The following is a 24,115-nucleotide window of genomic DNA, read 5'->3' as shown; positions in this document are numbered from 1 at the left end:
CCTGAGTATCAGCATAGACACTATATTTACTCTGAAAAGCTTCTTAGTGCCACTGAGAGCTATAAATAACCATTAGGGCCCAAGCAAGTGGCCTTAGCACATGGGTTTCCTTCCACAAAATGCAGACCCATTTGAATTAAATTTGTAATTAGCCTTTGGGGAGGGCAGGCCCCTGGATTTGGTTTGCTTGCTTGCTTGCTTTCAGAGATACCGTGAGTAACTTCCTATTTGTTGCACTTTGGGGAATTCGCATGCTCACTGGGAGATCCACTGGGAAGCAGCTCTCTTCCCTCCCCCCAGAGTTTGCACAGAGCCCAGCTCCCCGTAGAAGAGGCTCCCGGCTTGGAGTGGCTCCTGCAGCCCTGGGCTTCCCCCGCACCTGCCTTAGGTGTCCCCATCGGGGTCTCTTTGCAAAGCCAAATCCTCTTCGCCCTGTCTTCTCCCCAGAACAAGATGGGGGTCATGGCTGTCCTTGTGCTGCCCCTGCTGCTCCTGGGAATCAGCGGCCTCCTCTTCATTTACCAGGAGGTGTCCAGGCTGTGGTCAAAGTCTGTCGTGCAGAACAAAGTGGTGGTGATCACCGATGCCCTCTCGGGACTGGGCAAGGGTAAGCCGGCTTTGCTCTCACGTGTGCCCACTGCGGTCCCAAGGGGCCAGCGGTGACAGGGTGGCGTGTGGGCTAGCCCAGAGGGGTTGCTCCTGTGTTCTCGCCTGGCGTCTATCACTAACCAGCACGTCTCTTCTCCTCGGGAGGCTCCACTTGCTTGTCTGATGAACGAGAGGGCTGCAGTACCTGGGGGAGCAGATTGAAAGTCCAAGAGCCAAATGTGCTCTGCGGGGTTTCCAGGAGCGTTGGAACGCAAAGCCCTCGGCTGGTTGTGAGCCCAGACTCAAGGGCTGCTCTCCATTCGCCGCGCCAGCACTTCACTTGCTAGGTGCTTCCTTGCTTCTCTGTCTGGGATTTCTCCTTCAACCCCTAACGCTGCTAGGAGCAATGAGTGAATTCACAGATGGGCGGCACTTAGGCCAGCCCCAGGAGCTGCTGGGAGCACCAGTGGAGCGTCCGTGATGCTAACACTGGGCACATTTAGGGAGAGCGTGCCCACTCACCCCACTCGTCCCTCGGTGAGCACACGTGGCCTGATTCTTTGACCCATAACCCTCTCTTGGCCTTGCAACTCCTGAGTTAGATGGTCTCAGACGTTGCATCTCGGGTGGCATCTGTGATGGACGGAATAGTCCATCTCCTTAGGTCTGTAAGATTTCAACTCTGCCATTCCCAAAGATGGTTCTGCAGACTTTTATGTTCCATAGTTTGGAGGTAATTTTTGCTGTTGTTTTTGTTATTTTTCATCAAAGCTTAGAAGCCACACAGCCAAGCATTTATTTATTAGTTACTCAAGTGTCCACTGAATCCACTATGACCTGAAAATTGTCCCTTCTAAAGGGTCCCTCTGGGGGTTCGGCACTTCCTTCCATGGCGCCACCACTGTCCATTTGTAACTGCCTCTCTTGAGAATTCCCACGGAGCTTGCTTGTGGCCCCTTCTCCTGGGCTCCCCAAAGGTAGCCCAATCTGCAGGTTTTGGGGATGGATTAGGTAATGTGAGTGACAACCTGGGCCCACAGTGCCAGAGAAGAGAAGAAACAAGGCCTAAAGCAGGCGGGCTAGGTTCTTTGTGGGGGAGGGGGTGGAGGGTGTGTGAGGATACCCCACATCACTGCATCTGACACTCCAAAGAAACAGGGGGCCCCGAACTCCAGCTCCAGCTTCTCCAGAGCACATACATCTGCCATTCAGAACACACACATAAGGCAAGAGGGTTGCCCAGGGAAGTTGGAGGAGGGATGTCCCACCCAAGGCCACGCAGGGTCGAAGTCTTTGGGAAAATCCTGCTCTCCAAATAGAACCTGCTTGCCCAGCACCTGCCAACAGCGCCTCCCCGGATACGGCCACCACCCTGTAGCCCTGCTTGCCAGCCTCCTTGCTCTTCCCTCTGGGGCAGCCCCTGAGGGAGGGGCCTCTTGCCTGCCATCATATACCCACACCGTCAATGGCACATTTCTCACCCTACACCGTGTCTGTGCGCTTCTCCGTTGGTTCATTCCATATGGGCTTCCCAGAGCACAGGATGTGTGCTGTTGACCCCAGAGGCCCCAGCACCTAGCTCGGAGCTTGGCATGTAGCAAATTTGGACCACAGCTGTTTAATAAATCACCTGTCAAAGTGGCTCTTTGCTCAGGAAATGCATTCATGTGGAGAGGCATGTTCTCATATATGCACGCACTTCCAAGAGTTTGCAGAAAAGAGAATTTAAAATGTAAGTTTATTCTGGTGCAAAAACAAATATTTTAAATCCAGGCGTAGTTTGTTTTTTTTTCACACCATGCGCTGCTGTGTTTAGGAAGCCCCTTGTGCACATGAACTTCAACATGTTGGCACCCAAGTAAACTTTGTGGAGGTTTCATGGCCTGGGATATGGTTTCTCTTGGTACAAGATCTGTGGGTGGTTGATATGATGGTGTGTCTGCTCTTGACGGGTAGAGGGTCCCACCAAGGTCTTAGTTCCTGTTGACTGAGGGAGTTTCTGCATTCTTCTATATCTTGGCCAGGTTTTTGTCTTACTGGGTAGAACTGCTGTTCTATGTATTGCCAAAACATATATGTTGGCTTTACTGGCCTCGTTTACTTTTTAAAATCTCGTTCTGTTCTGCCCACATCGTACAAATCAGGAATATGAGTGTATTTCAAAACTCTCAAGGGAATTAGAGGGTAAGTTTATTCTGGTAGAAAAAATGAGAAATCCATGCATATGGAGAACATTCATAAAATGTGTAGAAAAGTTTGTAGAAAAAGTTCACGTTAATGCATATTATGGGAAAATCTATCTATGGATTTGAATTTTTTGCACTAGTAACTTTGAGTTCCATTTTTCCATGAACCTTTAGAAATACTGCCCTACATCTCAGGAGCAAAATGGCATTCCCAGAGGAAGGTGGCCTGGTGTGTGGTAGTATTCTCTTTAATTGTATCTCATTGACCCACCCTGGACAGAAATGCAAAGCAGGAAAAAAATAAAGTCCAAGTCCAAGTATTTAGAAGTAACTTGAGAAGCCGGGCGTGTGTGACCTTAGATGAATGCCTCGCCTCCCCTTGCTGCTGACGGCAGTGACTCTGGGTCTGAACTGCTCCATTTCCCAAGTCCAAGGCAAGGGAAAAGGTAGGGCACCAAGCGGGTGATCTGGGCGATGCACAGTGCACAGCACAGCCCTGGCACCGTGGAGCACGGGTGAGACACCCGGACAGCAGCAAGGAGCCAGGGCCACGTTGTTCAGGGGAGAAACCAACAAGACAGACAGACAAAGAGCAGGACGTCTAAGCATCGCCCGCACGCGGGGGTTATGCCATCTTGTAGCCACTGTGCTGCAGCAATGCAATGAGTACCAGCTCTGCCTGTGCTCCAGCTCGTCTATGATACACACGTGGCTGAAGGCAAGCTGATCAATGACCAGCAGCATCCCAGGTTTGATGAACTACGGAAGGAGAGGGCGGATGATGTGGCACAGCGGTTAAGCTCTGCTTCAGATGCCTGCAGCTCACAGTATAGGGCCGGGAGTCAGAGTTCTGGCTCCACTTCCATTCCAGCTTCCTGCTAATGTTCACCCCGATGATGGCTCAAGTAGCTGGGTCCCTGGCATCCACAGGGGAGACCCTGCTGGAGTCTCTGGTCCCCAGCTTCAATCTAGCCCAGATCCAGCTGTCGCGGGCATTTGGGGAATGAGTCAGAAGATCTCAATCTCAATCTCTCTCTCTCTCTTTCTGTGTGTGTGTGAGATTCTTCCTTCCAAATAAATACATTTTTAAAATATAATAATACGTGCCCATAAATGAAACTGCTGAGTCGAAGTCCTCACTTTTTTTTTTTTTTTGACAGGCAGAGTGGACAGTGAGAGAGAGACAGAGAGAAAGGTCTTCCTTTTTGCTGTTGGTTCACCCTCCAATGGCGGCCGCGGTAGGCGCGCTGCAGCCGGCACACCGCGCTGATCGGATGGCAGGAGCCAGGTGCTTCTCCTGGTCTCCCATGGGGTGCAACGCCCAAGGACTTGGGCCATCCTCCACTGCACTCCCTGGCCACAGCAGAGAGCTGGCCTGGAAGGGGGGCAACCGGGACAGGATCGGTGCCCCGACCGGGACTAGAAGCCGGTGTGCCGGCGCCGCAAGGCGGAGGATTAGCCTAGTGAGCCACAGCGCCCGCTGAAGTCCTCACTTTTAAGGACACTGTCAAGGTCTTCCTCCAAAAGAGCAGCAACTTTCCTGCCACCAGCAGTGAATGTGTGCAAACTTGTTTTCCATTTTTTTTTAATTTTTAAAATGCATTTATTTGGGGGCCAGCGCTGTAGGGTAGCAGGTAAAGCTGCTGCCTGCAGTGCCGGCATCCCATATGGGCACTGATTCAAGTCCTGGCTGCTCCACTGCCAATCCAGCTCTCTGCTATGGCCTGGGAAAGCAGTGGAGGATGGCCCAAGGGCTTCTGCACCTGCATGGGAGACCTGGAGGAAGCACCTGGCTCCTGGCTTTGGATCGGCGCAGCTCCGGCCGTTGTGGCCATTTGGGGAGTGAACCAGCAGATGGAAGGTCTCTCTGCTCTGCCTCTCTATAACTCTGTCTTTCAAATAAATAAATATTAAAAAAAAAAGAAATGGGATGCCAGTGTCACATGTGGCAGCCTAACCCACCACAATGCCGACTGCCTTAGCCAACGTCTACATTAGGGTCTTTATCTTTTTTCCTAATTGATATGTTAAGAATTCTTTGCCTATGAAGCAAATTAATCTTTTTCTGACCAAGGAGTTATAAATACTATTTTTCAGTTTATCTTGTCCTTCATTTATGTATGTAGGGTTTTTTTTTTTTTTTGATAAAAGAATGTTTTTAAGGGTAAACTCTACGAATTGTTTTTGTCATGATTTCTCCCTTCAAGGCATGTTCAGACCTTTCTCTACTGCAAGAAATATGCAGCCTTCACCTCTCTTTCTTCTGGCTCTTTTATGGCTCCACTCCCACAATTAACTGTTTGGTGCATTTTGATGTAAGGCATCTTGCTTCTTCCCTTTCCAAATAGGCATCCAAATGGCAATCTTTAAAAATATCTTTTCCCATTGATTCACAGACTAAATTCTTTTCAATGCCTCGCTTTATTTTCACCAATATTTCTATCTGTAGTTGAACTGCTAACACTCCACTTTAATTTATATAGCTTTATAGTACACTTTTCAAAAATATTTATTTATTTATTTATTTATTTGAAAGGTAGAGTTACAGAGAGGAAGAGACAGAGAGAGAGAGACAGAGAGAGAGAGACAGAGAGAGAGATCTTCCACCCAGTGGTTCATTCCCGAAATGACCGCAACAGCAGGAGCTGGGCAGATCCGAAGCCAGGAGCCAGGAGCCAGGAGGTTCTTCCGGGTCTCCCATGCAGGTGCAGGGGGTCCATCTTCCACTGCTTTCCCAGGCCATAGCAGAGAGCTGGATCAGAAGTGGAGCAGTCAGGACTCTGACCGGTGCCCATATGAGATGCCAGCACTGCAGGCGGCGGCTTTACCCACTACACCACAGCACCGGCCCCAGTATAGTACATTTTAATCACTGACTCTTGAAATGTTCTTTGACTTTCTCCATATTTATTATTTCAATTCAAGGGTATAAATTCTTCCACATAAAGTTTAGAATCTCCCCGTCATTTCCCAAGACACATTGGGATTGGGATTTACTGCACCCAGTTGACTTGGGGACGAATTGACATCAGTATTGAATTTTGCCATCCAGAGACTTCACAGCCAGCCTCTTTCCCATGAAGACACCTACACTGAGGGGACTCTTCCACTCTCCATGGTTCCTAACAACTCGAGGTGGCTTTGCTAACACGGTTGCTTCCTGGTAGTGGTGTCTGCCACATGACCACAGCTTTCCAGCTCCCAGCTCTCTCAGGTGCACCTGCTACAGCCATTCTCAGCACACACCTGAGACTGCTCATCCCTGGCTCTCTACCTGTCTCCTGTGTTGGCCCTTTCTTCCTTTGCTCCTGCTCAGATCTGGCTTAGACTTCACAGTCCAGCCCATTCAGTGGCTCTCTCTCCAATACCACCATTCCCCTGCCCACATTGCTGTCCTATGAAACCCGAGCCAGCGGCCCCATTGGCCTTCTTTGTTCCGTCAGCATCAGGCCGCTGAGCCCTGCAGGAGAAAATCACACAACTACAAGGTGACTTGGAGCCACTCCAAGTACAAGACTCACCCTCCATGGGCAGTCACACTGCCAGCTTATCCCTCAGTGTCCCCAGTAGGTCTGGCTGGGTTGGGCCATTGGTGCCTCCCCCAGATCCCTGAGCAGGGCCACGTCATCCACTCTTCAGGCGAGTGAGTGTCAGCTGCTGATGGATCGCAGAAGTCCTTTTCCCCAGGGACTTATCCTCTGCCAATGGGGACCCAGGACCCCTGCACTCAGCCCCACCTGGTTCACTCAGGTGTGCAAAACGCCAGTCCTCTGCCTCCAGAGTGGCCTAGACTAGACTTTACCTGCGGGCACTTCCCTGCCCAGCACCTGTGCCGCATCCTCACTCCATGACCGATGATCTCTGGGCAGCACCCCCGGGATGAATCCTCACCACCCGATCCCCATCTCAGATGTCGCTGCTAGGGAGCCTGACACCACCTCCCAGCTTATGATGAGAAATAAATGAACTCAGACACACAGGTCTCTTCCAATAGCTCCTGGAACACGGAAACTCTCCAAACGTGTGAGCTTTGGTTGTTTTTGAGTGTCAGAATGACTGCTACCCAGGAATGCCGTGTGTCTACAAACTCTTACCCAGTTGAGAAAGTCCCATATTGGTGATTTGAATCAGGAATTGGTCCAGAGTAAAATTAATTAGAAAGCAGACTGCCTTTTAAAAAAAAAATTTTTTTTTAAATAAAAAGGCCCTGGCCGGCGCTGTGGCTTAACAGGCTAATCCTCCGCCTTGCGGCACCGGCACACCGGGTTCTAGTCCCGGTTGGGGCGCCGGATTCTATCCCGGTTGCCCCTCTTCCAGGCCAGCTCTCTGCTATGGCCCGGGAAGGTAGTGGAGGATGGCCCAAGTCCTTGGGCCCTGCACCCGCATGGGAGACCAGGAGAAGCACCTGGCTCCTAGCTTCGTATCAGCACGATGCGCCGGCCACGGTGGCCATTGGAGGTTGAACCGACGGCAAAAAGGAAGACCTTTCTCTCTGTCTCTCTCTCTCACTATCCACTCTGCCTGTCCAAAAAAAAAAAAATTTTAAATAAAAAGGCCCTGATCCACAGAGAAAATACAGAGGTGATGGATGGCATTTGGTCTGGAAAATCTCTTTAGATTGAGATATCTTTAAGGCTGGGTCATAAAGGCTAGGGGGACAGGGTCATTGTTCTGTTTAGTATGAGCACCATATAGCAAGGGAAGCGCTACTCCAACTGCTGTGAGCTCCCCTGCACAGGAAGCGACCCACCTCGGGCTGGAAGTGACAAAAAAGTCTAGCCTGAAAAGGGAGTTGGGTGAAAGACCTCATGGTGCTGGCGTTTTGAGTTCCTGAGTTCATAAAATGGGGGGAGGGCTCACATCAGTGGCTGCGTCCACAGAGTGCGCCCTGCCCTTCCTCCTTCCTGCTCCATCCACACAGTGCGCCCTACCCTTCCTCCTTCTCCCTTCTCACAGAATGTGCCCGAGTATTCCACATGGGTGGGGCGAGACTGGTGCTGTGTGGGAAGAACTGGGAGAGGCTGGAGAACCTGTACGATGCCTTGATCAGCGTGGCGGACCCCAGCAAGGTAAGGTCTTCCAGCAGATGGCGCTGGTGGCTCCTGGGCACCCTTAGCCTCCATGCATTGTGAAGGAGCTCCTTGTAGGCAAAGTGGAGGAAATGTGGCGATTGATCTGGGGCGATGTGAAGCGATGTGAAGCGATGGTCGCACTGACCTTGACTGCCAGTCATAAGGGGTTGACTCGCTTTGAGCACTCACCGTGCCAAAAATGTGTCCTCTGGCCACTGACCTTTGCCCTGATTCTATGCAGGATCAACAAGGACCAAGAAAACAGGGACTACCAGAGGTGTGGGTTGTAATTACACACTGATGGCTCTTTAAAAAAAAAAAAAAAAAGAAATTTCGAATGATATCTGCTTCAAAGAAATCAGGCAGGGGCCAGCACTCTGGCATAGTAGGCTAAGTCTCTGCCTGTGGTGCCAGCATCCCTATGGGCGCTGGTTCGAGTCCTGGCTGCTCCACTTCTGATCCAGCCTGGGAAAGCAGTAGAATATGGCTCAAGTCCTTGGGCCCCTGCACCCACATGGAAGACAAGGAAGAAGCTCCTGGCTCCTGGCTTCGGATCGGCTCAACTTTGGCCATTGTGGCCACTTGGGGAGTGAACCAGCGAATGGAAAACCTCTCTCTCTCTCTCTCTCCCTCTCTCTATCTGCACTCTACCTCTCAAATAAATAACATCTTTAAAAAAAAAAACAGGCAAATGAAATGCCCCCCACCCTACCAAGCCGTCATCCTATGATGGGAGACAGTTGCTAAGAGATGCTTGCCTTTGCTCAAGAGAGAGTGGTGATTCAGGGAGGTAGCAAAGTGTAATGAAGAGAATGCTCCTGACAGACCAGGCAGGCACCTCAGGAAAGGACTGAAAACCCAGCCTGTATTCAACTCAGCCTGTATTCAGACTGGAGGTTGTTTTTTTTTTAAGATTTATTTTATTTATTTGAAAGGTGGAGTTATGGTGGGGGTGAGGGGAAAGAAAGAGAGAGAGAGAGAGATGTTCCATCTGCTGGTTCACTCCCCAAATGGCTGCAACAGCCAGGGTTGGCCAGGCCAAAGCCAGGAGCCAGGAGCTTCTTCTGGGTCTCCCATGTGGTTGCAGGGCCGTCTTCTGCTGCTTTCCCAGGCACATTAGCATGGAGCTGGATGGGAAGTGGAGCAGCGGGTCTCAAACCGGCACCCATATGGGATGCTGGCACTGCAGGTGGTGGCTTAACCCACTATGCCACAGCGCTGGCCCCCAGACTGGAGTTTTTATGGATATAGGTATGGGCTTCCCGTTTCTCACCCCTCCCCTTCCTCCTCCCCAGGATATTACTGGGTAGAGAGCTTGTCTGAAATTCCTACCAGGGCACTGTGGGTGCAGCATTATAGCACCTGACAGCCCTCTACACCCAGGGCAGGTGTCTACATTTCCTCTCTCATTCAAATGCACAAATATTCCCATGTTCTTTGGCCCCTCTTACATGCACAGGCTAAAGTCTACCTTGCTACCGAACAATCCAGAAATAAACACTTATTTCAGTGTAGCTCATGTTGTCAAGGCATTTTCAGAGCTCACTTTAGGGCTTCTTTTTTAAAAAAAAAAATCTTGACCCTTGGGGCCAGCGCTGTGGCATTGTAGGCTAAGTCTCTGCCTGTGGCACCCAATTCCATATGGGCACTGGTTCACATCCTGGCTGCTCCTCTTCCAGTCCAGCTCTCTGCTGTGGCCTGGGAAAGCAGTGGAGGATGGCCCAGGTGCTTGGGTACCTGCACCCACATGGGAGACCCAGAAGAAGCTCCTGGCTCCTGGCTTTGGCCTGGCCCAGCCCTGGCTATTACAGCCATTTGGGGAATGAACCAGTGGATAGAAGACCTTTCTCTCTGTGTTTCCCTCTCTCTTGTCTGTAGCTCTACCTATCGAATAAATAAATAAAATCTTAAAAAAATAAAATCTTGACCCTTGAGTTTAGATTTCGTGTTTGAAAACAGGGACAGCGCCGCGGCTCAATAGGCTAATCCTCCACCTGTGGCGCCAGCACACCGGGTTCTAGTCCCGGTTGGGGCGCTGGATTCTGTCCCGGTTGCCCCTCTTCCAGGCCAGCTCTCTGCTGTGGCCCAGGAGGGCAGTGGAGGATGGCCCAAGTCCTTGGGCTCTGCACCCACACGGGAGACCAGGGGACTTTCTCTGCAAGGGCATGTTGCTGAGACGCTGGGACTGCACTTACCCCAGGGTCTCAGCGATTTTCCCATCTGCCCCTCATTTCCAGACCAATCAAGTCTTAGGGCTGAACACACCTAAAACGCCAAGAGTGTGATTTGTGTCAAAAGCGCAAGGTGAGCCGGTGCCGTGGCTCAACAGGCTAATCCTCCGCCTTGCGGCGCCGGCACACCGGGTTCTAGTCCCGGTCGGGGTGCCAGATTCTATCCCGGTTGCCCCTCTTCCAGGCCAGCTCTCTGCTATAGCCCGGGAAAGCAGTGGAGGATGGCCCAAGTCCTTGGGCCCTGCACCTGCATTGGAGACCAGGAGAAGCACCTGGCTCCTGGCTTCAGATCAGCGCGGTGCACCAGCCGCGGCGGCCATTGGAGGTTGAACCAATGGCAAAAAGGAAGACCTTTCTCTCTGTCTCTCTCTCACTATCCACTCTGCCTGTCAAAAAAAAAAAAAAAAAAAAAAAAGCACAAGGTGGCTACTGAGCACGGAGATGGGTTTTCCGGTGGTTGGAAGCCAGTCTGGAAAGCAGTTCCCGGAGTAATGACATCACCAGTGGACTCAGTGCACCACATCCAAAGGCTACATCTTTCCCGGAAGTTCAGGCTTATCACTGCCCGCTCGCTCATATTCAGGTTGATTGCTGTTGTTACTGCCTTGGTTCCCAAGAATGGCTTCTCTATCAATCACCTTAGTCTCAGAGTCACTCCTGCTTCTTCCTCCCATTTTATTTATCTACGTATTTCACGGCCATTCCATGAGCCTTGAATTTCCAAACAAGCGGCTCTTAGACTGAGGCTGTCCAAGGTCTCCTGGGCGGGGTGTTGGTGGTGGGAGGAGAGGGTCTCACACATGCACTGATGCTCTCCTGTTGCATCTGCAGACATTCACGCCTAAGCTGGTCCTACTGGACTTCTCAGACATCAGCTGTGTCCAGGATGTGGCCAAGGAAGTCCTGGATTGCTACGGCTGCGTGGATATCCTTATCAACAATGCCAGCATGAAGGTGAAGGGGCCTGCCCACAAGATTTCTCTGGAACTCGACAAAAAGATCATGGATGCCAATTACTTTGGACCCATCACATTGACCAAAGGTCGTGTGAGTTTGATGTTTCCTTGGATTTCTGGGACCTGGGAAGCTTGGGAGGGTTGTAACAACTAGCCAGGCAGTCATCCGCTTCCAAATGGGACTCCCTACCCCCTCAGGAGAAAAAAAAAATCCCTGCTTATTTGGTAAAAACTTTCAATGTTCTCCCTGTGAATGCTGATCAAGGAAAAGGGGTTGCAAACAAGTTCATGGAAAACTGGAAGTAAAAGGTAAGTATATTTTAGTGCAAGAACGGTTCTGAAATCCATGCACCAAAGCTCATGGGGTATGCATGCTATGCAAAAACTAGGCATGGACTTCAAAACTTTGGGGCACGAAAATACTTACCTTTTAATTCTGTTTTTCATGAACTCTTTGAGCTGCCCTCATACCTTCTTAGTAGAGCCTAACCTCCCTCTCAGTGAAACCCCTCTCTCCTACCCCTACCCCTTCCTTCTCACTCATGTTCAGTTCAGTACCTGTGGGCCACGCTCTGCATCCTTGGCGTGTGCTTTGCTGTGTCAGCCTTGTCGCTGATCTCTTAGCCATGAATTGTAGCCAGAGGTAGAGATTCTGTCCTCAGGAATAAAGAAGAAAATGTGTTCAGCCCCAAACTACAAGAGACCCAGCATTCTGTCACTAACTCCCCTCGCAGAAACAAGAGAAGCAGTGGCTCCCAGATGGGTCTATGTGAGGGGCCCAGGAGTCACCCAGGTGGAGGAGATTCCCCACCGCTGAGTTCAAGTGCAGGTGGACCGCCAGGGAGGCTGGGGCTGCCGATGACCATGAAATAGAATCTCAAATGGTGCCCACAGATAACGGTTTCCTCCAGCCCATTCCCCGTGGCCACACCAGCAGGCCAGCAAAGGTGTGTCATTCACCAGCTTTGGTCAGGGTCAGTTCATTGGCAGCAGCAGTGTGAGGAACACAACTACGGGGATGGAAAATTCTAGGCCTGCGTTCTCCCCCCGCCCCTGGTGAGACCCCTCACCGCCTGAGGGACCTGAGTCTTGTCACGAGCTCTGGGCCTCAGCCTGCCCACCTCCCACAGAAAGCACCTGGACCTAACTCCCCATTCTGCGAGTCAAGTCCTCACTGCCCTTTCCTGTTTTGCCCTATCTCTACTGCTATTTACCTAATACCTTTGCATTAGGAAGAAATCTGTATAATAACAACAGACCTTCCAAACCCCTTTCACTCTCAATTAATGCAAGGCAACCTGAAAACCATACAAGGCAAACGCTCTCCACACAGCCTGGGGATGCTCAACCTCTCCTCCCTCTGTTAATGCAAGCAAAAGAAGGCATTAAAGAAAGGCTAGAACCCCCATGTGACTTTCTTCTTGAAGAAATGCAATTGAAAAGGAAATACCGTTCCTACTGTTAAAATCAATGCCACTTAATTACTGCACACTGGTGGTCATTTAAAATCACCCAGGGGAGCAGGCATTTTAGTGGTTAAGACACGCATGTCCGGCCGGCGCCGTGGCTCAACAGGCTAATCCTCCGCCTTGTGGCACCGGCACACCGGGTTCTAGTCCCAGTCGGGGCACCGGATTCTGTCCCGGTTGCTCCTCTTCCAGGCCAGCTCTCTGCTGTGGTCCAGGAGTGCAGTGGAGGATGGCCCAAGTCCTTGGGCCCTGCACCTGCATGGGAGACCGGGAGAAGCGCCTGGCTCCTGGCTTTGGATCAGCACGATGCGCTGGCCGCAGTGGCCATTGGAAGGTGAACCAACGGCAAAAAATAAATAAATAAATAAAAGACGCACATGTCCTCCATCAGAGTACCTCGATTTAATACCCTGCTCCAGCTCCTGAATCCAGATTCCTGCCAATGCACACCCTGACTCGAGTGGTCTCTCAAGCACTTGGGTCCCTGTGGGAGACCAGGACTGAGTTCCCAGCTCCCAGCTTTGGCTTGGCCATTGTGGGTATTTTAGAAATGAACAACAGGACAGGAACACGTCCTCTCTCTTCTCTCTCTCTTTCTCTTTCTCTCCCTCTCTCTCTCCTTCCCTCCCTCTCAATACATCACATTTTTTTTTTTTGACAGGCAGAGTGGATAGTGAGAGAGAGAGAGACAGAGAGAAAGGTCTTCCTTTTTGCCGTTGGTTCACCCTCCAATGGCCGCTGCGGCCGGCGCATCTCACTTATCCGAAGCCAGGAGCCAGGTGCTTCTCCTGGTCTCCCATGCAGGTGCAGGGCCCAAGCACTTGGGCCATCCTCCACTGCACTCCCAGGCCATAGCAGAGAGCTGGCCTGGAAGAGGGGCAACCGGGATAGAATCCGGCGCCCCAACCGGGACTAGAACCCAGTGTGCCGGCGCCGCAAGGTGGAGGATTAGCCTGTTAAGCCACGGCGCCGGCCTCAATACATTATATTTTAAAATAAATCAAACCACCAGCTGAGCCTGGCCCACCCCTTGAGCGTAGCGTTCTGGACCAGCAACTGTGGGCTCCCTGCCACGGGCCCGTCTCCACGGACACGGTGGAGCCATGTGTTGCAAGGGCTGGGGGGAAGGGTCTGCGCACTGCTGCCTGACTTGGTCTCAGGTGTCTAACTGTGGTTTCCTGTCCTGGCTTTTCCAGTCCTGCTTCCCAACATGATCTCCCGGAGAACAGGCCAAATCGTGTTAGTGAACAACATCCAGGGCAAGTTTGGAATCCCGTTCCGGACAGCCTGTAAGTTGCCTGGACGATAACGCTATGGCTTTGGTCGTGTCTGAGACAGCGTACGTGGTCCCAGGGAAGGGGGTGGGGGTCTAGAGATGAGACAGCTGGGCTTCCTGTCAGATCTTCAGCTCCTCTCTTTCGAGCACCTGTGCGACATGCGGGTCACCATGGGAGGGGCTGAGACGAAAATGATAAGGCCTCTTGCCCGCCAAGGCTCTCAGTCCCCCAGGTGGGCAGGACGTGCACTAGCTGAATATGCCAAGGTCGGATGAAGGTCGTGTTTCTTTTCTTTCTTTCTTTCTTTTTTTTTTTTTACAAATAGAGTTAGAGACAGAGAGAAAGGTCTTCCTTCTGTTGGTTCACCCCCCAAATGGCCGCTATGGCTGGCACTGCACCGATCCAAAGCCAGGAGCCAGGAGCTTCTTCCTGGTCTCCCGTGTGAGTGCAGGGGCCCAAGCACTTGGGCCATCCTCCATTGCCTTCCTGGGCCACAGCAAAGAGCTGGACTGGAAGAGGGGCAGCTGGGACTAGAACCCGGCACCCATATGGGATGCTGGCGCCGCAGGTGGAGGATTAACCAAGTGAGCCACGGCGCTGGCCCCGAAGGAAGGTCAAGTTTCTAACCCAGATGCACAACCCCAGCTCGAGTGCCCCGTCCTTCACAAAGGACAGGAAAAATCGGGAGAGGGAAGGATGTGTGCACACTGCGACACGGAAGGAGACGGGAGATGTTCTGAGGAAGGAAGAAGGGGAAAGGAGAGGGGAGAAGTCCAGGGGAGGGAGACTTCCAGCTGTGCACCCATGGGAGCCAGTTGGAAAAATTCTGGAAAATTCTCTCGAATCATATTCTGGGTGGGCAGGGAACGTGCTTGTCTGCATTCCTTTGTAGACCACGGTGCAAAACAGGAGCTCAGAAAATTTTTCATGGAGAGAAGGGTGGGAAGAAGAAAGGGAAGAAAAATGGGTCTATCCCCTGCGTCAGTCTTCCTGGGGTGGGAGGCTTACATATAGAGATGTGTTTACTCACAGGTCTGGAGGCAGAAGTCCACGGTCAACGTGTTGGCAGGGTTGGTTTCTTCTGAGGTCTCTCTCTTTGGCCCATTTTTTTGCTGTGTCTCCACTTGTTCTCTGTGTGTGCAAATCCCCTTTTCTCAGGGCTGGTGTTGTGGTGCAGTGGATTAAGCCTTGTCCCATATGGGCGCCAGTTCAGGTCCCGGGTGCTCCACTTCCAATCCAGCTCCTTGATAATGCACCTGGGAAAGCAGCAGAAGATGGACTAGGTGCTTGGGCCTCTGCACCCACGTGGGAGACCCAGAAGAAGCTCCTGGCTCTTGGCTTTGGCCTGGCCCAATCCTGGCCATTGTGGCCATTTGGGGAGTGAATCAGCAGATGGAAGCTTTCTCTCTGTCTCTTCCTCTCTCTATGTAACTCTGCCTTTGGAAGAAAAGAAATATTCCCTGTTCTCATTAGGATCTTTATGAGATTGGATTAGAGCTCACCCTAATAGCCTCATTTCGACTTAATTACTGCTTTAAAGACCCCATCTCCAGACAGGGTCACCTTCTAAGGCACCAAGAATTAGGTGGTCAGTGTAGGAATGACGGCCACGCACACACAATTCATCCCATAAGAGACCCCAGTACAGCTTCCTCTTTCTTTTTGGATTTGCATGAGTTAGTTAAAACCTAAAGTGCTACACACCTCTGACGTAAGCATGAGAAATCCTGTCAATCCCCCCAAGTTCTTTTTTTTTTTTTTTTTTTTTGGACAGGCAGAGTTAGACAGTGAGAGAGACAGAGAGAAAGGTCTTCCTTCCATTGGTTCACCCCCCAAGTGGCCACTACGTCCAACGCGCTGCACCAATCCGAAGCCAGGAGCCAGGTGCTTCTCCTGGTCTCCCATGCGGGTGCAGGGCCCAAGCACTTGGGCCATCCTCCACTGCCACCCGGGCCACAGCAGAGAGATGGACTGGGAGAGGAGCAACCGGGACAGAATCCAGCACCCCAACCGGGACTAGAACCTGGGGTGCTGGTGCCGCAGGTGAAGGATTAGCCTAGTGAGCCACAGCGCCAGCCTCTGCCAAGTTCTAATGGCAATGGGAATGGCTTAGCTCAACAGGTGCCACTGGGCCTCATGGTGCCTGGGGACCCAGGGTCATGTCATGTCATTATTCTGACTTTATCTTCCACATTGGTCAAAGCTGGGGCCCCCGCCTTGTCTGGGTTCTGGCTGGGAGGGAGACAGGCGAGGCTGACCAATGACTCAAGCCTCAGCCTGAGAGGGGGCCCATGTGGTCTCTGCTCACATCCTGGGGATGGTGTGGGAGTGAGTTCGGTTCTGTGTAGCTGCAAGGGATGCTGGGAAGTGCAGTCTGGCCATGGCCCAGGAAGAATGGAGCTTGGCCTGCACCCAGCACTCCTGGCCACATCACCCATGCTCCTCTCTCTTCCCCAGTTCAGTTGGGAATCTCACCTCCATCCCTCTATTTTAAACTTTCCACGCGGGTTATTTTCAGGAGCTGGATGACTTTATACTTTCCTTGCCCTCTGCCTTTGTTCACTGAACAAACAGCAATGGGATGCCAGGTGTTGGAGTCACAGTGGGGTCTGAGCACTGCCGTGGGCCCTTTGGCCCCCAACCCCCAGAGAACAGAGGCACTGGTTTCCTGGGAGCAGCTCCTCAACACGGCACCCGGGACTAAGAATCCTAACGATGCTGTCTCCACCCTGCCAACAGCCGGGCTCCGGCTTCTTTGCGTTTGGAGAACTGAAGGGTGCAGGGTTTCCCATATAAATGTCGAGGCTATGAAACCGACTATGCCTGTTTTCAAGGAAGCCTTGACTTACCTAAGGATGGCACGTTAGCTGTCCTGCCGGCAATGTGGATATGCCGAAGAAAAGCTAGAAAAGGTTTCTTCTAGGTGACAACATGAAAGCGCATCTTTTATTGCATTTTATTGATGTAACTGCTCTAGGTTATTACTTGCTGTTAATCTTTTACTGTGCCTAATTTATTAAACTTATCATGGATATGTGTGTATAGGAAAAAATCATAATAGGATTCAGGCATCCCTGGGGGCCTGGGAACATATCTGCCATGGGGGAGGGGAAACCATTGCCTAAACCAGGGAATGGGGGGAGGGCACACAGGCTGAAGCAGGTGCCCTTAGGTGGGGTTTGGCCAGCATAATGGCAATTTCTTTTTAATTAGTCATTTTGCATTTAATTATTTAAATATTGGGACATTTCAGTAAAAATCAGGATTTCTAGTTTCTCCAGGAGAACCCAGCACCGCAGATCTGCCTGTGTCTGGTGGTAGCTGGCAGGAGCTTAAGTGGTGAGACCCTCTGTCTGTTTCCCACCTGGCCTTTTTTGGAGCCTGATGAAAACCAAAGGGCTCTGGTGGGCCAGGCATTGTGGGACATGCTCCTCAAGCCTCATCAGGGAGCCTCAGGGAGGGGCGTACATGGGGAGTGGGGGCCAGCCTGGCTCATCAGGCAGGGAGACGGGGGCAGTGGACTGGTTGCAGGTATCCGGGCATGGTAATACGGGCCGCAGTGACCCCCACCTCCCCACTCCACCTCCAATAGGCACCCTGAAAAGTGGAACTGGGCCAAGGAATGTCCACACTGCCTTTTCTGGAACTCCCAGGATGAGTGTTTACAAAACCCACAGAATCCATGATGTGAATGGAATGCGGGGAGACTCCACACAGGCTCTGCACAGCAAAGGGGGCGGGGGGGGGGGGGGGCTGGGCAGGCGACAGACAACAGGGGAGATTTGAGTTGTAGGCCTGCCCAGGCTCCCAGCTGGCCCAGGACCAGGGACAAGCCCCTGGCTCCCCGCTTTCCTGGGAAACAGCTGGGCATTTGCTGTTTTCTCATTTGCTTCTCACAATCACCGGGCGAGGGAGCTCTCACCCCCATTTTCCAGATTAGAAAACGGAGCCTCAGAGAGGGAGAGTGATTTGTCCAAGCTCACACAGCAGACAAGTGACTGAGCTGGAGTCAGTCCCAGCCCTGCCTCTGGCCACCTCTTCCACAGGTGCGACCCTGGAGGCCACCGGCAGCTCTGAGCTTGCAGGACCGCGCTCGGTGGGCTCTCTGGTCTCCAGCGGCCTCCCCACCCAGGGAGCAGGGCGAGACCCCTCCCAGGCTCACCTCCCGCCGTTCCTCTTTCCAGATGCGGCCTCCAAGCACGCAGCCCTGGGCTTCTTCGACTGCCTCCGAGCCGAAGTGGAGGAATTCGACGTGGCGGTCAGCACCGTGAGCCCCACTTTCATCCGCTCCTATCACGTCCACCCGGGGCACGGAAACTGGGAGGCCTCCATCTGGAAATGTGAGGTTCCAGAACAGAAGCTGGGGGGTGGGGTGGGGGTGCGCCCCTGGGCGGTGGTGTTCCCGAAACATGAGTGGCGGGGAGCGGCAGGTGCCTGTGGGTCTCTGAGCCTGTTTCCGGTGGGTGGGATTTGGGAGCCAGGATTTGGGCTTTTTTTTTTTTTTAAGATTCATTCCTCTGCTCCTAGCCGCCTTGCCCAGTTGTCAGGACGGGGAACTGGGCCTCCTGTTCTAGATGAGGGAGAAGCCCAAAGAGATGGGAGTATCCGGGGAGGGGAGGGGAGGGGACCTGACCCACGTCCCGCCGCCTCCCGCCGGCCGCCCAGTCTTTTCCAGGAAGCTGACCTACGGCGTGCACCCCGTGGACGTGGCGGAGGAGGTGATGCGCACGGTGAGGCGGAAGAAGCAGGAGGTGCTCATGGCCAACCCCATCCCCAGGGCCGCCATCTACGTGCGCACCTTCTTCCCGGAGTTCTTCTTCGCCGTGGTGGCCTGTGGGGTCAAGGAGCAGCTCAATGTCCCGGAAGAGGGCTGACGGCGGGGGCCCTGCCCTGCCCCGCCGCGCTGGCTCTGATGGCAATAAAAGCTTTCCTGGTAGCCGCTGTCGCTCCTGCCTTCCACCCGGCCCCTGCACCTGCGCAGCCATAGCCCTAGCCTGTCTGTTCGCTGAGAGCCTTCTAATATATAAGGGTCTCCCTCTCCTCCTCCCCAGGGCACCCTTCTAGAGGCTTCTCTGTTGTGCAGGGTGACAACCAGAGATGCAGGCGTCGTCATGGTCACATCCCCACACTGGCGCGTGCGCGCACACCCACATACACACACAGACACACTGCTCACTCAGAAAACCACACTCATCTCCTACAAGGCTGACCTGCCTGGCCAGCTGTCAATCACAGAAGCAGGGTCTGGCTGTCCCCTCGGACAACACCGCTGCACGTGAACGGGCTGCAAGGATGGAGACTTTTTTTAAAAAAAAAAAAATTTATTTATTTATTTATTTGAAAGGCAGAGTTACAGAGAGAAGGAGCGAGGGTGAGAGAGAAGATCTTCCATCCACTGGTTCACTCCCAAGATGGCCACCGAGGAGAGGCTGGGCCAGGCGGATGCCAGGAGCCAGGAGCTCCATTGTGTTTTCCCACGTGGGTGACAGGGACCCAAGCAGCTTCCACTGCTTTTCCCAGAGGCAGCAGCAGGAAACTGGGTGGGAAGTGGAGCTGCCGGGACTCGGAACAGCACCTGCACGGGATGCCGGCGTGGCAGGCGGCTGTGCCCTGATACAGCCCGAAGATGGGAGCCTTTTATAACCTGTGTTGTTTGAACTAAACAGGCTCCATGAAAAGCTTAACGTAAGCTTTATCTGGGGCTGGTGCGGTGGCGTAGTAGGCACCAGCATCTCATATGGGTGTTGGAGCAGGCCCTGGCTGCTCCTCTTCCATTCTGGCTCCCTGCTGATGGCCTGGGAAAGCAGTAAAAAATGGTCCAAGTCCTTGGGCCCCTGCATCCATGTGGGAGACCTGCAAGAAGCCCCTGGCTCCTGGCTTCGGATTGGCCCAGCTCCGCCTGTTGCGGCTACTTGGGGAGTGAACCAGTGGATGGAAGACTTTTTTTCTCTGTGTCTCCCTCTCTTTGTAACTCTGCCTCTCAAATAAATCAATAAATAAATCGCATTCAGGGCCGAGGTCCAGGAGCCACAAGCTCAGGGATGTTTTATGAGTCTTGGGTTCCAAACTGGGCAGCTGCCACTCAGAGTTGATGTATTGCACACTGGGCCCGCAGTGGGTTGGCCGGGAAAGGCAGGCTGTAGGGAAGGGGGGTGCGTGTCACCCAGGTTGGAGATGACTGTCTCTAGAATGTGATTGGCTGCAGGTGCCTTCATAGACAGAAGGATTTTAGCTCTGGAAAGAGACTCCTGGTTAATTTTAAAGACGTTTCTGGGATAGATAAGGAAGGTATCGCTCCAGATGGCTAAGACAAAAATCGGCCTGGTGGATAAGGTTAACAGTTCTGTGCAGCCACGTCAGGCAGGTCCCGGCAGGTGCCTCTCTGGAGAACCGCAGGCATCTCAGGGGCAGCTTGCGCTCACCTGCATTGTCCAGGGTGGCAGCCACCAGACACACGTGGCTCCTGGAATGTGGCCACATGAAGCCGAGAAATGGAATTTTCCCTTGCATTTAATTTAAATGATAATAATAATATTATTAATATTCGATTGCTGTGAATATCTAATCATAAATTATAAACTATTAACCATTATAATATTTTGATATTAGTTATATTTGTTACATACAATATGTAAGTGCATTATATATCAAGGTATTAACATTAATAATTACGTTATAAGGTATTACATTAATAATTATTGCCCTAATGGTTATAGCAAATATTACATGTTTATACAGAATTAGTAGTTGTAATTATGTAACCATTTCTTATTTGAGTTTCAATGATACATCAGTAAGTCACAGTGGTGGCCTCCCTGGCTGTACAGCACACCTGGGACCGGCACAGCTGGGCAGTTTTCAGATTCGCCATTGACTCGCACAGGTGCAGCAGATGCTGGGGACACCTGGCCCAGGGCGTCCAGCTCAGCCCAGGTTTTCTTACCTCAAAGCAATGTTCAGTTAAACCCACCCTCCTTGTTCCTACTTTGCTTTGTCAGGAGTAGCGAATAGCTCTTGGGTGCTTGCCAAGTATAGCCGACACTTTGGCACTGAGACTTTAACTGCTGACTCAAACATTAAGGTTCTTCCCTGAACCTAGGTCACTGGCAAATGTAGCGTCTCTAAGGTACACGTGAGCACACGTATAAGTCTCCTCTCACACAGCCACCTGTTCAGGATCCCAGGATGCACCCCAGCCGGAGGTGGGGTCTGGATTTAAGACAGCCAGCTGAGCAGCAGGCAGGGCAGGCTCTGGTCAGCAAGGCTCTTTCTATTGTTGTGGGTGGGAGAGGGGCTCTCAAGGGGTGCTCAGGCCACACCCAACGGGGACACTTCTGGAGATGCCCACGTCAAGCCACAGGGAGACCAAGCCAAGCTTTCCCAGACTCCCCGGTGAGAGCAGCTTTAAAATTAGGCAAAGACCAGAGGCAGTCCAGCATCCAAGATCTGCATTCAAAAGAGTGGGTGATATGTGGCCAGCTGCAGGACCTGTGGGCAGCTCAGGCCACACAGGAAGAGAAACCAAGGCTGGCAGGTGGGAGGGATTCCAGGCACAACAGCAGTGGGAGAGTGGCTGAATCCCAACTGGTGGCGGGAGAGCCCCGACGGCGGCTTTAGGACAGGAGGGGTTGGAGCAGGGGCCACAGGCACCAGTCCTGGGCACCCAGCAGGGCCCAACTCCAGGGGGATCCTGGCCATGACCCAGCCCCCAACGCCGTGGGATCCTGGCCTGCTCAGGTTAGGGCTCTGCCTGGTTGCCGGCGAGAGGGAATGAAGGGCTGGCCCCTTGGGTCGACGGAGGGAGGGAGGGGCTGCTCCTGGAAGTGTCCACACTGGCACAGAGCTGTATCCTGGGACAGGAAGGACTCCGAGGTGGGGGAGACCACGGACACCGAGGCCCCCCAAGAGAAGCCACGTAGATCAGTGTACCAGGAAGGACGCTCCCGTGGGAGTGGGGCTGGCCCAGGGAGGTCAGAGAGCAGTGAGCAGACCTGGCAATGCTAACTGACCGGCACCCCACACCCCCCCCCCCCAACAACCAAGTGTCCTATCCCTGGACTTTGATCGACCCCTGCTGGTTGTTCCCTATTGCTCCACTCAGGCCCCGCCATCCTCACAAGAGCGGGGGGGGAGGAGGGGGGAGTCTCTCCTTCAGAAACGCAAACCCACAAAGCCTTCCGCTGATGAAAGTTTGGAAGAGGGCAGAAGTGGGGGAGAGCCCTGCAATATGAGGACTGGCCAGCAGGTGTCACTGTGGCCCAGCCCTTTTTCTGTCCCCTGTGCTCAGTCCACCAGAGCTTGCACTGATGATCCTGCAGTCATTATATTCAGTGTCCACTGCACGTTCCCTTTCAAGACCCTATCTGGTCCTCTTACCTGCCTTCGTTTGTCAGAAGGGCTCACAGATCCATTTCACAGATGGGAACACTGACAAGGTAGGAGAGGCTCACTGGTTTATGAGCTCAGAATGAATACATAATCAAGGCTATCCTTTGGTAGTCAGCCAAAACAGTGAGGACACCAGCTTGAACCTTCCCTAAGAATAAGTTTGATCGTGTATTCATTTTAAATAACTCTGGGTGGTTATCTCCCACGGCCCGGACAGCACGGCTATCACAGCAAGGCTTGAGCTGTGATCTCAGAGTTGGTCCACGAACACGTTCAGAGTGGCCGAAACGTCTCCATAACTGTGTCCGTTGATTTGGTTGTTATCCTGTGATCTACGTTCCTATTTATTTTTTTAAAAAGGTTTTATTTATTTATATTCATTTGAAAGTGGCAGACAGAAATCTCCCAGCTGCTGGTGCTCTCCCCCAAATGCCCACAACAGCCAGGGCTGGGCCAGGCCAAAGCCGGGAACCTGGAACTCATATCCCTGCCCACGTTGCTGAATGACATTCGTGCATGGGAGTTGCTAGAACTTGACTTTGAATACCCAAGGGCATCTCACTTACCCTCCTGACTGTTCCCACAAACTCAGAGAACTGCGGGACAATTCTGTGATTTGCATCTTCTGGAGAGGGGACCAGGAGGCTGGGGTGAGGGCATGGCTCTGCCCACTTTCCCAGCTATGTGAGCACACCCTTCAATGCTCCGAGCCCGGCTAGATGGTCGTCTGCTTCCAGAATTCCTTCATAGCTCCCTGTTCTCACTTGCCATTCTGGTCCCCGCCCCAGGAATTGTCAGGCAACTAAGAAGGAGTGGTGTCACAAATGTCAAAGAGAAAGAGCCAGGCCGGCGCCATGGCTTAACAGGCTAATCCTCTGCCTTGCAGCGCCAGCACACTGGGTTCTAGTCCCGGTTGGGGCGCCGGATTCTATCCCGGTTGCCCTTCTTCCAGGCCAGCTCTCTGCTATGGCCCGGGAGTGCAGTGGAGGATGGCCCAAGTGCTTGGGCCCTGCACCCGCATGGGAGACCAGGAGAAGCACCTGGCTCCTGTCTTCAGATCAGCGAGATGCGCTGGCCGCAGCAGCCATTGGAGGGTGAACAATGGCAAAAAGGAAGACCTTTCTCTGTGTGTCTCTCTCTCTCACTGTCCACTCTGCCTGTCCAAAAAAAAAAAAAAAAAGAGAGAGAAAGAGCCTTCCAGAAGGAAATCATGACCTACGGTGGGCAACACTGCAGACAGCAAGGGCAGGATGGGATGGAAAGGAAGCCATTGCATTGGGCATTTATGGGAAGCCATGGATCCGCCATTGAAGAAATCAGGAAGAAGCACAGTGCTGTCCATGGTGGCCATTTGGGGAGTGAACCAATGGAAGGAAGACTTTTCTCTCTCTGTCTATAACTCTTAAAAAAAAAAAAAAAAAAAAAGGAGCGAAGAGGAATCCTCAGGGAAGACAGCCAGAGAAAGCGAGACCAAGATCATGGCTGTCTACTCACCTTGGTCCCCTGGCCCCCACTGGAGCCCTGGGTCCAAACCTGACAGAGCTGTGCTTCCAGCACCCAGCTGTCTGGGTGGAGCAGTGGCTGCCCCTGAGCCCCAGGGACTGCTTCCTCCCCAGCGAGGCTGAAAGTAGCCACCAGGAGTCTCTTCCCTTCTTAAGAGATAATAAAACGCATGCTTGGTAAATATCACGGACTGATGCATGGTTCCCAGAGATTTAAAGAGCTGTAAAGTAAACTCAGCTCCTGCCTCCTTTCCTGGAATCGCCCCTGCCGCTCTCCATCTCGATGGGCTCCTTCCTGAGTGCTCCCAGGGCAGAGTTCACACACAGACATCGGCACAGTAAATCCTGTCTCCACCAGGGCACTTCACCCAGCCAACCAAGAGGACACCAATGCTCCCTGCAAGAGAGCCATGAGCGCAGAATGGCTACAGTCAACGCGGTTTGAA

The 24,115-nt window shown here is 52.5% G+C and overlaps 1 protein-coding gene across 2 annotated transcripts; it reads left to right on the top strand.

The window, feature by feature from the left end:
• The first annotated feature begins 88 nt into the window (after positions 1-88).
• DHRS7C (dehydrogenase/reductase 7C) lies at positions 89-18,703 on the top strand. 2 transcript variants are annotated; one of them, XM_062216835.1, is made up of 7 exons: positions 89-212; positions 526-607; positions 7,731-7,843; positions 10,909-11,119; positions 13,699-13,791; positions 17,964-18,119; positions 18,445-18,703. In XM_062216835.1, exons 3-7 carry the CDS (start codon positions 7,751-7,753, stop codon positions 18,651-18,653), a joined length of 762 nt encoding a protein of 253 aa, XP_062072819.1. In that variant the 5' UTR covers positions 89-212; positions 526-607; positions 7,731-7,750; the 3' UTR covers positions 18,654-18,703. The 2 variants fall into 2 exon arrangements, with proteins under 2 accessions (XP_062072819.1, XP_062072818.1); XM_062216834.1 differs by having other exon boundaries at positions 448-607.
• Positions 18,704-24,115: the final 5,412 nt, after the last annotated feature.

Source organism: Lepus europaeus, chromosome 18 (assembly GCF_033115175.1).
Source record: "Lepus europaeus isolate LE1 chromosome 18, mLepTim1.pri, whole genome shotgun sequence".
In the NCBI taxonomy this organism is placed as follows: Eukaryota; Metazoa; Chordata; class Mammalia; order Lagomorpha; family Leporidae; genus Lepus; species Lepus europaeus.
Note: the sequence above shows the minus strand (reverse complement) of the source record. Positions and strands in the feature narration are given on the sequence as shown.

What these genes read in the sequence shown, in the direction of transcription:
- DHRS7C (XM_062216834.1), top strand. Translation starts at nt 454, where the DNA reads ATGGGGGTCATGGCTGTCCTTGTGCTGCCCCTGCTGCTCCTGGGAATC. An exon ending in ACCCATCACATTGACCAAAG is followed by an intron (nt 11,120 to 13,698) that starts GTCGTGTGAGTT and finishes TGGCTTTTCCAG; the next exon opens with TCCTGCTTCCCAACATGATC. An exon ending in GGAGGCCTCCATCTGGAAAT is followed by an intron (nt 18,120 to 18,444) that starts GTGAGGTTCCAG and finishes CCGGCCGCCCAG; the next exon opens with TCTTTTCCAGGAAGCTGACC.